Consider the following 13,169-nt stretch of genomic DNA (forward strand, 5'->3'; position numbering starts at 1 on the left):
GAAAAGAGAGAACAGTGTATGGTATCCTAGAGGACTAGGGTTTTTTTTGTTTTTTTAAATTAGATTATCTTATAAAGAATTAAGACAAAACTCACCTTGCCCAAAACATCTTTGTCTTTGGGATAATCGGTACATGTGCATGTCCTTCTAGGTTGTTTCATTATTCCTTCCCGCTCAGAGATTTTCTCTTTTAGTAGAGACTCAGCAAACTGCAGCTGAAAATTAAGATAAATAATAGCACAATTCTTTACTGAAGGTATGCAACTGTAAAATAAAACACAAATACTGATTTTGATGTAATGTTGAGCTAGCTGCTCTAGTCTGCATGAACTAAGGGAGTTGTAAAGAGCTCGAGCTCTGTGCACAGTATGGTTAAACAAACTATTCTTCATGGTTTAGTGTTATATCCAAACATGACCACAGTAGATTATTAGCATATGAAGCATTATCAAATACCGTATTTACTCAAATGTAATGCACACCTTTTTTGGCCAAATTACACCATGAAAATTAGGGTGCACATTGGATTTGATGGCGCATTTACATTCACCAGCAAAAAAAAAATTGGATTCAAGGTTTTGAAAATTGAGGTCCACATTAAATTTGATGGCGCATTACATTCGAGTAAATACAGTACTTTGCATTGTATCCAGCTGGTATCCCTCCACTCAGATAGCTCTTTGATTTAAGCAGAGCCTTCTGTCAAAGAACAGACATAAATGTGATTTTCAGCAATTTCCCCTCCTCCCTAAAGTCCCCTTGATCAATGTTCCAATGACAGAAGATTCACCTGGATCAGTGAAGGTGCACCAATTGGATATAACCCATTCATTTTCTGATTAGAATTGTAAGTAATAAAGTGAATTTATCACTCTTAAACATCTCAAAATGAAGTTAGGATTTTTCTGTGCTTGATGTAAAAAGCTGTATCCAACTGACAATAGTTTGACATTGCAACTTTATGCACACTTAATGGGAGTAGGCCAAACTGAAGTCAATGGAACTGACTTCTGAGTAGATATGCACAAGATTACACTGTAGATGCAATCAGAAGCTTTGCTTCAAAACACTGCTCATTTGAACCAAATAGCAGAATCTGAAAGTTACCTGGCTATCAGCTGGCAGACTAACTAATGGGCTCCTAAGACGGGCAACTTACATTCTACTTTTCCTGAACAATGAGTGTGTGCTCTCTCACAAATTCAGGATCACTTCATGTGAAACAGCTGCCATATGAAGGTCACCTAAAATTGCACCTGTGTTATAGTTTCTTCATGTGGTGAGATTCAACATGGCTCAGTTCCTGATATGCATTGTGTCTCCATGTTCTCACAAAACAGTCTTATAATTTGTAGTGACCAGGGTTTTCCCCCCAGCCGGAACTTGCTGGAACTCAGTTCCAGCACCTCTCAGGTGGGAGCCATTGCCATTATAATAGAACAAGGGAGGCGTTTATAGTGAGTTCTGGCACTTCTTTTTCTAGAAAAATAGCACCGGTGGTGACATGAACTGATACCCCAATCCCAAAGGTGAGTCACTAGATAAAAACAAGAGTGCCAAAACAAGTAGTCACCACGAAGATTTCAAGATAGTTCCGTACGATTGGCAGATTGTAATAAAATGGGCATCAGTGAGTGAGAGACCATGTTGCCTCTTTATAAGCTTGATAAGGACAGGGGAAGCCTGAAAATGGGGGCTGGGAAAAGTTTTAACAATGGCTGTGACAATCTTGAGAAAAATAAACCTTAAGTGGAAACAAACGTATTAATGAAACTGTAAGTCTTGCTTCTAAACCTTGCAATAAATTTGTCAGATCATCTATCTAGGAACGAGGCTAAGAACTGTATGGTATAGATACTTTTGTGTAAGCCTTTCCTGAAAGTCATACTCTACTTGTCCTCACTAGGATTTTGTTAAGATATCTTGATGGATAAAAATGAAAGAAAACGAAAAAGGTCATACAACGTTAGTCTGAGGTATATCAATCCGAAGTCTTTTCAGTTTATCCTTCAGTTGGGCCTCTTTTGTTTCAGCCTCCCGAACTTGACCTGAAAATGTGTTGAATTAGTAAAAATTAGTTAAGGCTGGTCTGAGATTAAGTTCACACAGTATGCTTAATGCTGCCATGTTGGTGAGGAACGACCCATGCCATTGGTCTCATTGTCCACCAGATTAACATCAACTGTTGATTCACATGTGCAAAAAAAATAAAATAAAAATCAGAGCAAGCACAGGCAAATGTATGATACCATCTCAACCTTATTACTTTCAGTGGTGATAGTTTACACTCAGCTAAGAATTATCAAATGATTCTGGGGTCAAATCACTCTTCTGAATGTCTACACAAGAATATGTGGCCACAGAAAGATCAGCACTACATACAGTGTGCAATCAGAATGATCTCCATGATTGCAGCTGTGTTCTTTTACCATCGGCTGCAGTCACAAAATCAGCTCTCCACACACTATGGTCTGGTCCACATACCACATACCTAAAGTCACTCTTGGTTTAATGTGAAGAAGTAGCATGCTGGTTGGTGCAGGATGCTGAAATTGGAGATGCTTTGCTCCTCCCTTGGTCCTACTGTGTTACCAGGAAATAGGCCATGATCTGGTTCACCTTGTCATCTGAACCGGGACTCATAGTTCCTTTCTCTCCAAACAAATCACAAGAGGAAGTCAAGAAGACAAACAGGCCTTGAGTCTAGATTTTGACAACAAGCAGACCAGATTGTGGCTTGTTTCTGGTAGCATGGCTGCAACAGGAACAGGGCAGGTGCAAAGCACCTGTGATCTCAGTAGCGTTGTGCACCAGCATTCTGCTCATTCACATTAAAGCATAGTTTATTTCAACTGTGATTAAAGGTATTGTGCGAATGAGATCCATGTGTACAGCTCAATTCACACCAAATAGCTGTGTATACTACTGGATGAAGAAATTACTCACAGGGAGTGGCAGTATATTGTGAACCAGTACATCATAGCTCAGTCCAAACCCTGTGCTCATTGTTTCCTAAACACCAAGTGCAGAGCTTGCAAAGCTAGCTCAGCCCTGTTGTGCACTGCACCACAACACGCCTGACAATCTCCCCCCATCTGTGACAATGTCAACCACCTGACGTCACTGCAACATTAGATGACTGATGAGAAAACAAGAGATGTATTCAAAAAGGCTTGATATTTGGACCTATTCTAATTTGCACAATCCAAAACTACACTTAAGCACTATTGAAAAGGAGTAGCACATATAAAAATACATGACAACTTTACTAATCTGTGGCCCTGCAGATGCTGCTAAACTACAATTCTCATCATCCCTCACCATTGGTAAAGCTAGCAGGGACTGGCAGGAGTTGTAATTCAGCAACAACTGAAGTGCTAAAGGCTAGCCACTCTTGGTCTGTAACAATGAAAAATACATTCAAATGAAAATAGTATTTGTATGTTACTTACGCCTCAATTCAGTTAGAAGCTGATTAGTGGAGTCAAACATATCTCTGTATGCAGTTATTGACTTAGAGAGCTTGTCTCTCTCTTTTGAAAGAGTGGCCATCTGCTGTTGTTTCTTATAACCTAAACAAAAAAAAATCAATTTAATACATTCTACTTTGTGGGTATTTTGGGAAAAGACCAAGTACAAAATGAAATGTTGCACTGATAATTGAAAGAATGCAAGGGGGAAAAAAGATTTAAAAGCATTATGGAAAATACACATTACATTTTAGAAAGTGAAAATCTGAAACATTTGAAACTCACCATCATAAAACATAAAAGACAGACAGTAAGGTTCCAAACATCGATTCAAAATGGGTATAACTGGCTCAAATACAAGAATATATTCAGTACTATCTCTTCCTGGACTATTTTCTGCCAGCACAAGATCCTGAAGAAAAACAGACGTATATTTTTATCATTGATTAAAGATTGCTGTATATAAAAATACTTGTAAAAAAATTAGCTATACTTTCATTCCATATTAATTCTGATATATACTAAAAGAACATTTTTAGCAAAAAGTATTTTTTCAAGTTAAAAGGTAATATGTACCATCTAGCTTACCTTGTAACAGACATAAAATGCAGCTTCAATTTAGAAATATATCTATACCTTGTATGCTCTCTTGGTAAGCTTTTATTCATTATTTTATACTTAAAAATAGTACAAAAGGCAGCATGGAGAGAACCGAAATGAATAATATGTAGTAAAACAAAACATTTAATTCCCAATGTGGAGTTAAAATTACTGCTATTGCCATGGAAGCAGACAGTAGATCCCAAGGGATCAGAGCTTGTCATAAGAAAAAATAAATGCATTTCTCATCTATAAGCACTAAAATATAATGGGTGCCAGTTTGTAAATACTGAACATGATCGAAAGAAACCATTGATTTCAATAAGCTTTATAGGTTTAATTCTTTGAATGTAATAAACAGGATTTAAACCTGCCATCCTATAACCTTTTCCTGGGAGTAAGAACTGTTGAACTCTGTGAGAATTTTGGTAGATATATATATCTACTACTTTAGATACTAATGGGCATGATGCTATAAATTTACTTATTTTCTCTGAATCATGCCCATTAGTATCTAAAGTTTCTTAAAACACAGGAAAAGCTAAATTAAAAATATAAGGAAAAGCGACACATGTGCAAGAGAATACATTGGTGCTTTCGGTTTTAGGAATATTACCTCTAAACTTACATTACAATTATGTTTAGAAGACTCACCTCAATTTCAACAATTCCTCTGTGAAATGGAAACTCAACTGTACTTGTTTTACCCTGAAACAGGGGGATGTCCTTAACTTTATCAGTTGAACTTCGAATTTTAGCTATAATTTTCCCGTCCAAGTCATTGCCAGTGCAGTTTTTATATTGATCCTTAAAATTAAGAAGATATTAGAGTTGTGTGCCTTGCCCATAACACGTATTCTGAAGTTGGAGTATGTGCACATATTTTGTTTGTGTGCCCTTTTTATTTCTAGAACTCTTTGGAAGTTTACAGCCCCATTTCCTGCAAATTGCACTGTCCTGAGCTCAAAATGCAGTTGGGCATTTCAACTTAGTTATACTCAAAGTAGACCCACTGAAATCAATCAAATCACTCCTGCCTGCGATCACGTGCTGAGGAACAGCCCACGCCATTGGCCCTGGTATCCCACAAGGTAAATTAATAAACCTAACTTAGTCATGTTCATTAATTTTAATGTATCTACTCCAGGTAAAACTTATTTGAAAACCACCCAAGATCTTTTCAATAGAAAAAAACAAAACTGGGAAGAGTGAAGTGGGACTTTGAAATGCTTTTTTATATTGTCACTCAAGTGCAGCATTAACTTGGGGGAATTTAGTTAAACAGCAGTTATGGAGAAATGTGTGCCCCCCCATAAAGGTTTCCATGCCTGTATCGATATTAACATCAATTAACATGAAAAATGGAGGCTTGGGTGTGTGTTTTTAGCGAGCCTGTTGTATTTGACCCAACCAGATTATTCATTTGTATAAAGCAATAATCAAAAGCCTTTGAGTTATATTCACTGATAGTCATATTCAGAGGAGACCTTTGAAATTAATGGGTCTACTCTGAGTGTGAATTAGATGGGTATCACCCTTTGTAATTAAGATTATGGATGACTGCTGTTGAATACTGGGAATAGGCTCCATATATCTCATATCTTACTTTTCAAGTGGAATAAATTCCAGGTTTTTCAGTCTCAGCACGCCTAATCACGAAGACTAAAGCCCAGAAGACTAAATATTTGCCAGTAGTCAGAATCTTATAAAGAGCAATTGCTGGAATAACCCAGGATAAAATTTGAGATTTTTCCTAAAACAAAATACTAGTAATGGGCTGCCAACCTTAATGGAAATGATAAATAAAATACAAGTTAACTGTTTACATGTGGGGTGGCCCTCAGGCCCAGGGACGAACTGAAGCCCTTTAAGCCTCTCTCTATAGCTATATGGCCAAACAATCAGAGGGAACTTAAAATCCACTTTTTTCAAAATACTGATTGTAAAGCAGGAAATAGGAGAACCAATGTCTATTTTATCCAGCTTCAATATACCTTTTAAAAAAAGTGAACTCCATTCCATTTTAAGTCATTTTATTACATACAATCCCACTTAATTACCATAATAATGAGAGTCAAGTCTTTGACAAGGGTCCGACTGCCAACAGCCTGAGCATTAGAAACGGTAGGAGTATTTGGCAAAATTCTTGGCATCAGCTGTGTTGGTTCATTAGGCTCCACTTCAATAACAATCTGAGGAAAAGATCATCGCAATACTCAGTTCACAGTCTTAAAGGCGGTAAACAACTGGTAATAATTAAGTAATTTATGATGATTGATTTGTTAATGTATGAAATTGCCAATGAAGATTGCAAATGAAATTCAGAAGGAAAGATCGGGGGAAGTCACCTAAAGATGTTAATGGGAAAATATTAAGATAGTATAAGATCTGTTTGTGTATTGTTTGTCTCTGTCTTTGTCTTGTTTTTCTTATAAAATGAATAAATATTATTTTTAAAAAGGTGGCCAACAGTACTGAAGCATGTCTTTTAAGGCAAATCAAGAATTGAAACAACCTTAATTGTACAATACTAAGTTTCCAATTCATATGTATTCTTCTTGTGTGTTTTGCTTCCATACAGTTGGGCCCATGCTGTAGTTGTAACAACTGCAACTGACAGCCACTGGATAGTGCCTACACTGCTATCACTGAAGGCCCTGACTACACAAAAGTGTAAATCACACTTCAAAACATGTATGAGTTGGGCCAAACTACATCTATTTCTGGATTTGTGTTTATTCATTGCAGCTTTATATAATGCATTTGAGAAATTATTAATGCTACTAATTAGATGATCCCTGTGGACCTTTACATGAGCTGCACAACAAGGAATTGTGGAAAAGAAGTAGCTGCTGTTGTTGTTACAAATATTTCCTAAAATGCTGTACTACTCTCTCTCCACCACTGTTCCATATGACAGTGGTAGAGCAAAAACATACAGAGGAAGGCTAGGTACTTTTGAATCAGGACTTGCCTCATTCATTGAAAAATTTGGGCTTGATCTAGTCAAGCACAGACACTGAGCTTATGTATGGGAGAATTCCACTACGGTCATTACCTTGATTTATTTACATATTTATACTGCCTATTATAGAAAGTTCTCTAGGCAGTACATTTTTTAAAAAAACCAAAATATAAAGTACAACATGGAAATTAAAAGCAAATTAAAAGCAGCATCAATAAAGTCAATCCAGCAATCTAGTCAATCCAGCAGTAGGGCCAGAGAGCAAGTTTTAAAAATGGAAAAGTGGGGGGATTCTTCCATTCTCAGATGGTGCTATGGGTCAGTGTGTCTGGGTGTTAATCAGAAGGTTGGTGGTTCGGGCCCACCCAGGGATGGCTGTGGACAGGATTCCTGAACTGCAGAGGGTTGAACTAGATGACCGTTGGGGTCCCTTGCACAGCAGCATGATTTCTGGGTGGCAGCAGTGTTTAGCCTGTTTCTTTCTGGGTGCCTCTAAACGGAGAAAGAGGGATCTCTGTGTGTATATATTTGAGCAGGAAATTGGGGGTGGGCAGAAAAAAGGACTATCATTTTAAGTGGATAGAGGAGTTCCTTATGAATAGACTTATGAATAGCATAAGCCTTCTTTGGAAGACTCTGCTCCTATTGAAAACAGACAAATTTGATATTTTGTCACCTGCTAAAAATGTTTGTTTCACCAACTGTTTTTAGAGAATTGGCTTGACTCAGTGTTGGCCATTTGCTCTGTTTTCTATTATTTTATTGTTGTATGACATTTTAATAATTTTAACAGATGGGTAGGTTCATGAGAGAGAAGGAAATACTTCAGGGAAAGGCCTTTTTATTTCTAAGAATGTAGTGAAGGTTAGACAAGTTGAACAGGTTATTCAAAACATCAACATAAATTAGCTTGTAACTCATTCAAATCTTATGAGATAAAATAAGAAAAACTGTCTACAGCAGATTACAGCATTTTATTTTATAACTGTTATTTCAAAAGCAAACCTGTTCGCTGTTAAGAATGTTTATTTTGTCAATGGCAAATGCAAACTGGATGCTGTAGGTGCCCACTTTCTCTGGAACCACAATCTGCCTAAATTGCAAATATTGGAATTTTAGTAACGAAGTAAAATTTTCAATATTTATATTCTCTAACACAAACCCACCTCTCTATTAAATGAGGATACATTTTATGAGCTGAACCAAATGTTTCACTCTTTCAACGCAAGTAGATCTTGTTGACGGAAAGACACCTCTGAATCTAACCCAGTTTCTTCTAAGTGATATATCTTAGTCTAATTATTAATATGCAAAAAATAAATTCCTATATTTGAAGACTATAAATACAGACTATAAGTGTAGCTGCCTTGTCATATGCTGCAACAAAAATTCTCTTTGTTAAACACATGCAAACCCCTCAACTTTTTCTCCAACTTAATTTGTCTCCTTTAAATCAAACTCTACCTTGTAAGCAAACATTCTGTATTAGTGATATGCTTAACACAGGCATTCAGTAGAGAGCTACATTGAAAGAATCCCTACATTCTGGATTTGACATTTTTTATCAACACAACCTCATTCTGGTTACATTTGGCTTCAACCTCTTTGCAACATAGTTAGACCTTATTTTGTTCTTTGCAATAGATGAACATTGTATTTTGAAAACTAAACAATGCAGTAAAAAAAAATTCAAATAATCATTAGCTTAGTAAGGTATTTGCTACTGTGGAGAGCCACCCCACTTTACATGTGGGAAAACCAGCTTCTATTTACAACTGCTTATTCCCTGGTGTTGTGAAAGGGTTCCTATTTTATTCCCACCTTTGTGCTTATATTTCAAATCTTGTAACTGTTGCCCCCCTATATCTTTACTATGAAATTTACAAAAACTTTAATTTATAACCCAGTAGCTGTGCTACTTTAGACAAGGTACAAACCAGTAGATTCACTTTGTTGTCCTTTATTATTAACTATAAAGGAAAACAAGGTAAATTCTGACTATAACAATAAATTATTATCATTATTATTGAATTTATATACCGCCCTGTACCCGGGGTCCCAATTTAAGTATAGTATTCACCTTCAATCAATCGCTTTATTCTGTGAACCGCCTTGAGATCCCCAAGTACAGGGCGGTTCACAGAATAGATTGATTAAAGGTGAATACTATACTTACATTGGTTACCGTTTCTTTAAGGCTTATATTTGCTTATATTATAGAGTTACTCTTATGGCAGTTACGTACATAAGAAGCTTACATAAGACTGGCTTGTAAAAACTTAGTTCCTTTACCTATCAAACTCATATACCAATTACATCTAGTCATTTCTCCCCATATCAGTTGGTCTCACCACCTTCAGGTACAGAGGACTTCTGCTGGTTTTCTCCAAGCCAGGCTTTCTCTGGTTGGCTCCAATAGCTCCTTGCTCCACCTCCTGCTTACTGGCCTTTGATGGCCTCTCTTTCAAACTTTGACTTAAGCCAGTAATTTAGCTCTTTGGGGGGAAAGACTGTATTTCCAAGCCTCTTCCTAACAATATATTCAATAGCCAATTGCCTGGCTTCCCCCTGCTTCAACTCCAGACTTCCTTCTTCCTTTCCTCTTCTGGCCAGCAGCCTCAGACAGTCATGCTTTTCCCCTGGACAGTCAAAATTAGCCTACTTATGTTCTAGCCAGCCCACCCTTCAACCAATTAGATCTGAGTGGCTCAAAATTCTACACCCCCATCAAAACACTTGCCCTAGCCAATGAGCGACAAAGAATTTCTATCCAGCAAGCCAATCAGAAGTGAAATTTTGCAATCTAACTCAGTTTAAAAAGAACCGCTTTTCCCAGACCAGTCTTATGCAACTAGTTACAGTAAGTGACAACTGCCAGCCACCAATGGATACTTAGTAGTTGAAACGTCACTGTTTACATAACCCCAAATACGCAGGAAATTTTTACACTGTATATAGAACAAATCCTGTCCCAGTAAACACATTTTAAAAGATTATTTCTACACAGCTGCTACACTGCCTTCAGTAATAAAGTAATTACAGTATTCACCTTTGACATTTTGCTTCTTCTAAGCTATGACAAAACCATTTAGAGCCCTACCAAATTTGTTTACCTGAAGTAAAAAAAGCTACTGTCGTCATCATTTGTTTTGGTACAGCCATATGTTGTAACCTTAAAAAGAAATTACAAGGGATCATATATGTATAATTTTAAAGATAACTTTGTTAAATATGAACAGACAAGCAGAATAAATAGAACTGGGCTTTAAAGAAAGGCACTTCATTAACTAAGTAAAGATGTTATTGTGTGGGTTCCCTCAATCCTTCACTCTCCTTCTACTGTACTATGAAATTCATTGATTTCTGCCATTTGGTCCTTTTGCTATCAAAAACACGCTTACAATAGATCATAGGTGGTATTCAAATTGATACGTCCCATCAGCACAGGGATTTCAGCTGGTACAATGGGACACCGTCACTTGCCCTGCATGTGCTCTGTGCCCTCTCCAGATCTCCCCTGCCCTGGGGAAGTTCTGTCATGTGAGCTGAAATCCTTGCATCGACAAGACTTGCTACTTAACACCACTCTGGATTAAACCCCACAGCCTAACAAAAGGAACAGAAGTCAAGTTCACCTTAACCCCTCCAAACAAGAAGACTGGCTGACAGGATATGGTTGCCATGTTGGAGCAGCATAAAATTGCTACCATTATGTGGTTAATAATACGTGACAGACCATTTCAAGTGGAATGGTTCACTGTATTACCATATGCTTTGATTCTTAAGTATCTTCAGTGACATAGGGGAGATATCCAATCCCATATGCTGAGTTTAAATAGCTGCCATGTATTACTATTTAAAACAGCACCAACGTGGTGCTTGTGTAAGCCATTTGCTCCACTCTTTCATACATTAAGTTATTTATAAAATATATGCACTGTATATCTATAAAAAACTACGCCATTTACATAATATATAATCAGATAAAAAAATTAATAACAGTTCATGTAAAAACGCAACATTATTCAAACACGACTTTTAAATAATAAAGTAAAAACACAATAATATGTATAGATAGATTAAACTGAGCGGTGCATGAAAGGAGAATTTAAAAATTAGGAGTCCAGGAAAGCTTGGGTAATCATATCAAGTCTTTGAAAGTTGTTTGGGGCTTTAAATGTCAACAGCAAGACCTTTAACCTGGCTCAGTAGCTACAAGGTACAAAATTTTACTTACATTTTGTGGTACAGTTCTACTACCTTCCCACATTTTCATATAAATTCTTCCTGGGCTTATATTTTTAATAATGTTATCAGCTTCAGAAATAACACTAATAATGAAATCTGTGGGGAGAAAAAGGCACATGAATCTTTCTCGCTAAAGTTCTGTTTTACATTTCAAAATTAAAATGTTCTGAAATATTAGGAAGCTATCTTATACTGAGCCAGACCACTGGTCCCATCTACAGGTAGCTCACAGAGGCTCTCTAAGATTCCAGACAACTGTCTTTCTCAGCAAAACTTAAGAGGATCAAGGGGCTGAACATTCTGCATGCTGAATTCCAGCTCTTTCCAAGTCAGGCATGCAAGTGGAAACCTGCAAGACACTTAGATCCATTTCCTGAAAGTGATTAACTGTTACATACCAGAGATGTTACTAACTACTGCTGGGGTGTTCACTTATAAATCAACGATTTTAGTGCTCCACATAAATGCTTCAGCAATTAAAAAATTATGAAAATGTAACATCACAGCAACTCAGCCAAGGGCCATGCTGAATTTGTAGACAGGTCTTCACAAACCAGAGTTCTAAACCCATTTTATACATGAATTTTATACTAAAATAGTGAAGACCTTACATATGGTTGGATTAAAATGTCACAAACAAAAACTCACCAGGAAAGGTGTTTCCAGCTACAAGGGTAGCATTCGTGTCATACTTGACATTCAAACGTACAGGTCTCTCGGGGTCAGGCTGAACATTTAATCTGATTACTGGACAGTTTAGTGTATTCTTGTTGTATGTGGCTTTAAACTGCAATGTATGCTCTCCCCTGCAAAACAAAATCGTGGTTAAACTCCAATATACCTCTTTGTCTAAAAATTTTCAACAAACCTAAAAAAAGTATAATTTTCCACTACATCTGTATGAAGCCAATGGGAGAGGTTGTTCACAGTTTTAGAACTGAATGCTATAAATATGTGGATTACACTTTTAATTTTCATTGGATCTAGGTGTAGCCATGTACATTTTGAACAAGTGCCTAGAGTCAGTAATGGGTTTTAAGAGGGGAAAATGTCTGAAACTCAATTCAGATAATGGCACCCTTGTTACATAGCTTTACGTGCAGATCCGTCTTTCTTATTGGGCTTACAGGCATGTTGCGCCAGGGTGCTGGCCTTTCAGGGGCACCCCAGCGAGTGGGGGAGCTGCGTGGCTTTGCTGGCAGCCTCCCCTTTCCCTGCACGCCTGCTAGCCGTGCACCGTCAACCATATGGCTGGCGGGCATGCAGCTTGCCTCCCAAGCCTCCGCGGGAGGAGAGTGATCCCTGCAGAGCCTTAGGATGAAGCAGGGCCTCTGATGATAATCGGAGGATCTGGGTTGGTTCATATAGGGAGAAAACCAATGCTTTGAATTAGGCCTGAAAATGATTCCAAACATTTTCTGATAAATGTAAGAGTTTTCAAACACTTACCTAGGAGCATGAATGCTAAGAACTCCAAAATTTGCTATGCCATTTTCATCTGTTTTATGCTGCTGATTTGAAGGAATGATCTGACAAGAAAATTGATATTCTCACCATTAATGAATGACTAGGAAGCACTGATAGTGATTTAACTATTACAAATTAACAAATCTTCTACTTCAGTTTTCCATGTATTTCCATAGTTAAGATGCTTTACCTTCCCAGCATATAGCAAACACTTAAGGATTAGGGATGCTACTTCTATGTTACAATGCTATTTAAAAGAACCATTAAGCAAGAAACCCCTGTATTTCCAGCTATTACTCTCTTTTTCCTGGAGTCAGACTGGTGTGTGGCTCCAGCTAAAGAGAAGTTGGAGTCATCAGATGGACAACTGGTGGGTCAGACATGGCCAATGGACTGTCAACTACCGTGTTTCTCCGAAA

At 37.4% G+C, this 13,169-nt stretch overlaps 1 protein-coding gene across 1 annotated transcript in view; it reads right to left on the reverse strand.

Annotated features, from left to right (window-relative positions):
- The window catches only part of SMCHD1 (structural maintenance of chromosomes flexible hinge domain containing 1), a 65,451-nt gene that overhangs the window by 8,179 nt on the left and 44,103 nt on the right, over positions 1-13,169 (reverse strand). The window contains exons 31-41 of the mRNA XM_033154982.1: positions 12,733-12,812; positions 11,932-12,089; positions 11,273-11,379; positions 10,149-10,207; positions 8,041-8,128; positions 6,131-6,262; positions 4,725-4,877; positions 3,756-3,882; positions 3,453-3,572; positions 1,963-2,048; positions 96-215 (exon numbers count right to left, since the gene is read on the reverse strand). Of these exons, the coding sequence (XP_033010873.1) occupies positions 96-215; positions 1,963-2,048; positions 3,453-3,572; positions 3,756-3,882; positions 4,725-4,877; positions 6,131-6,262; positions 8,041-8,128; positions 10,149-10,207; positions 11,273-11,379; positions 11,932-12,089; positions 12,733-12,812 (1,230 nt within the window). The remainder of the gene's footprint in view (positions 1-95; positions 216-1,962; positions 2,049-3,452; positions 3,573-3,755; positions 3,883-4,724; positions 4,878-6,130; positions 6,263-8,040; positions 8,129-10,148; positions 10,208-11,272; positions 11,380-11,931; positions 12,090-12,732; positions 12,813-13,169) is intronic.

The sequence above is a fragment of the Lacerta agilis genome, chromosome 7, assembly GCF_009819535.1.
Source record: "Lacerta agilis isolate rLacAgi1 chromosome 7, rLacAgi1.pri, whole genome shotgun sequence".
Classification (NCBI taxonomy): domain Eukaryota; kingdom Metazoa; phylum Chordata; class Lepidosauria; order Squamata; family Lacertidae; genus Lacerta; species Lacerta agilis.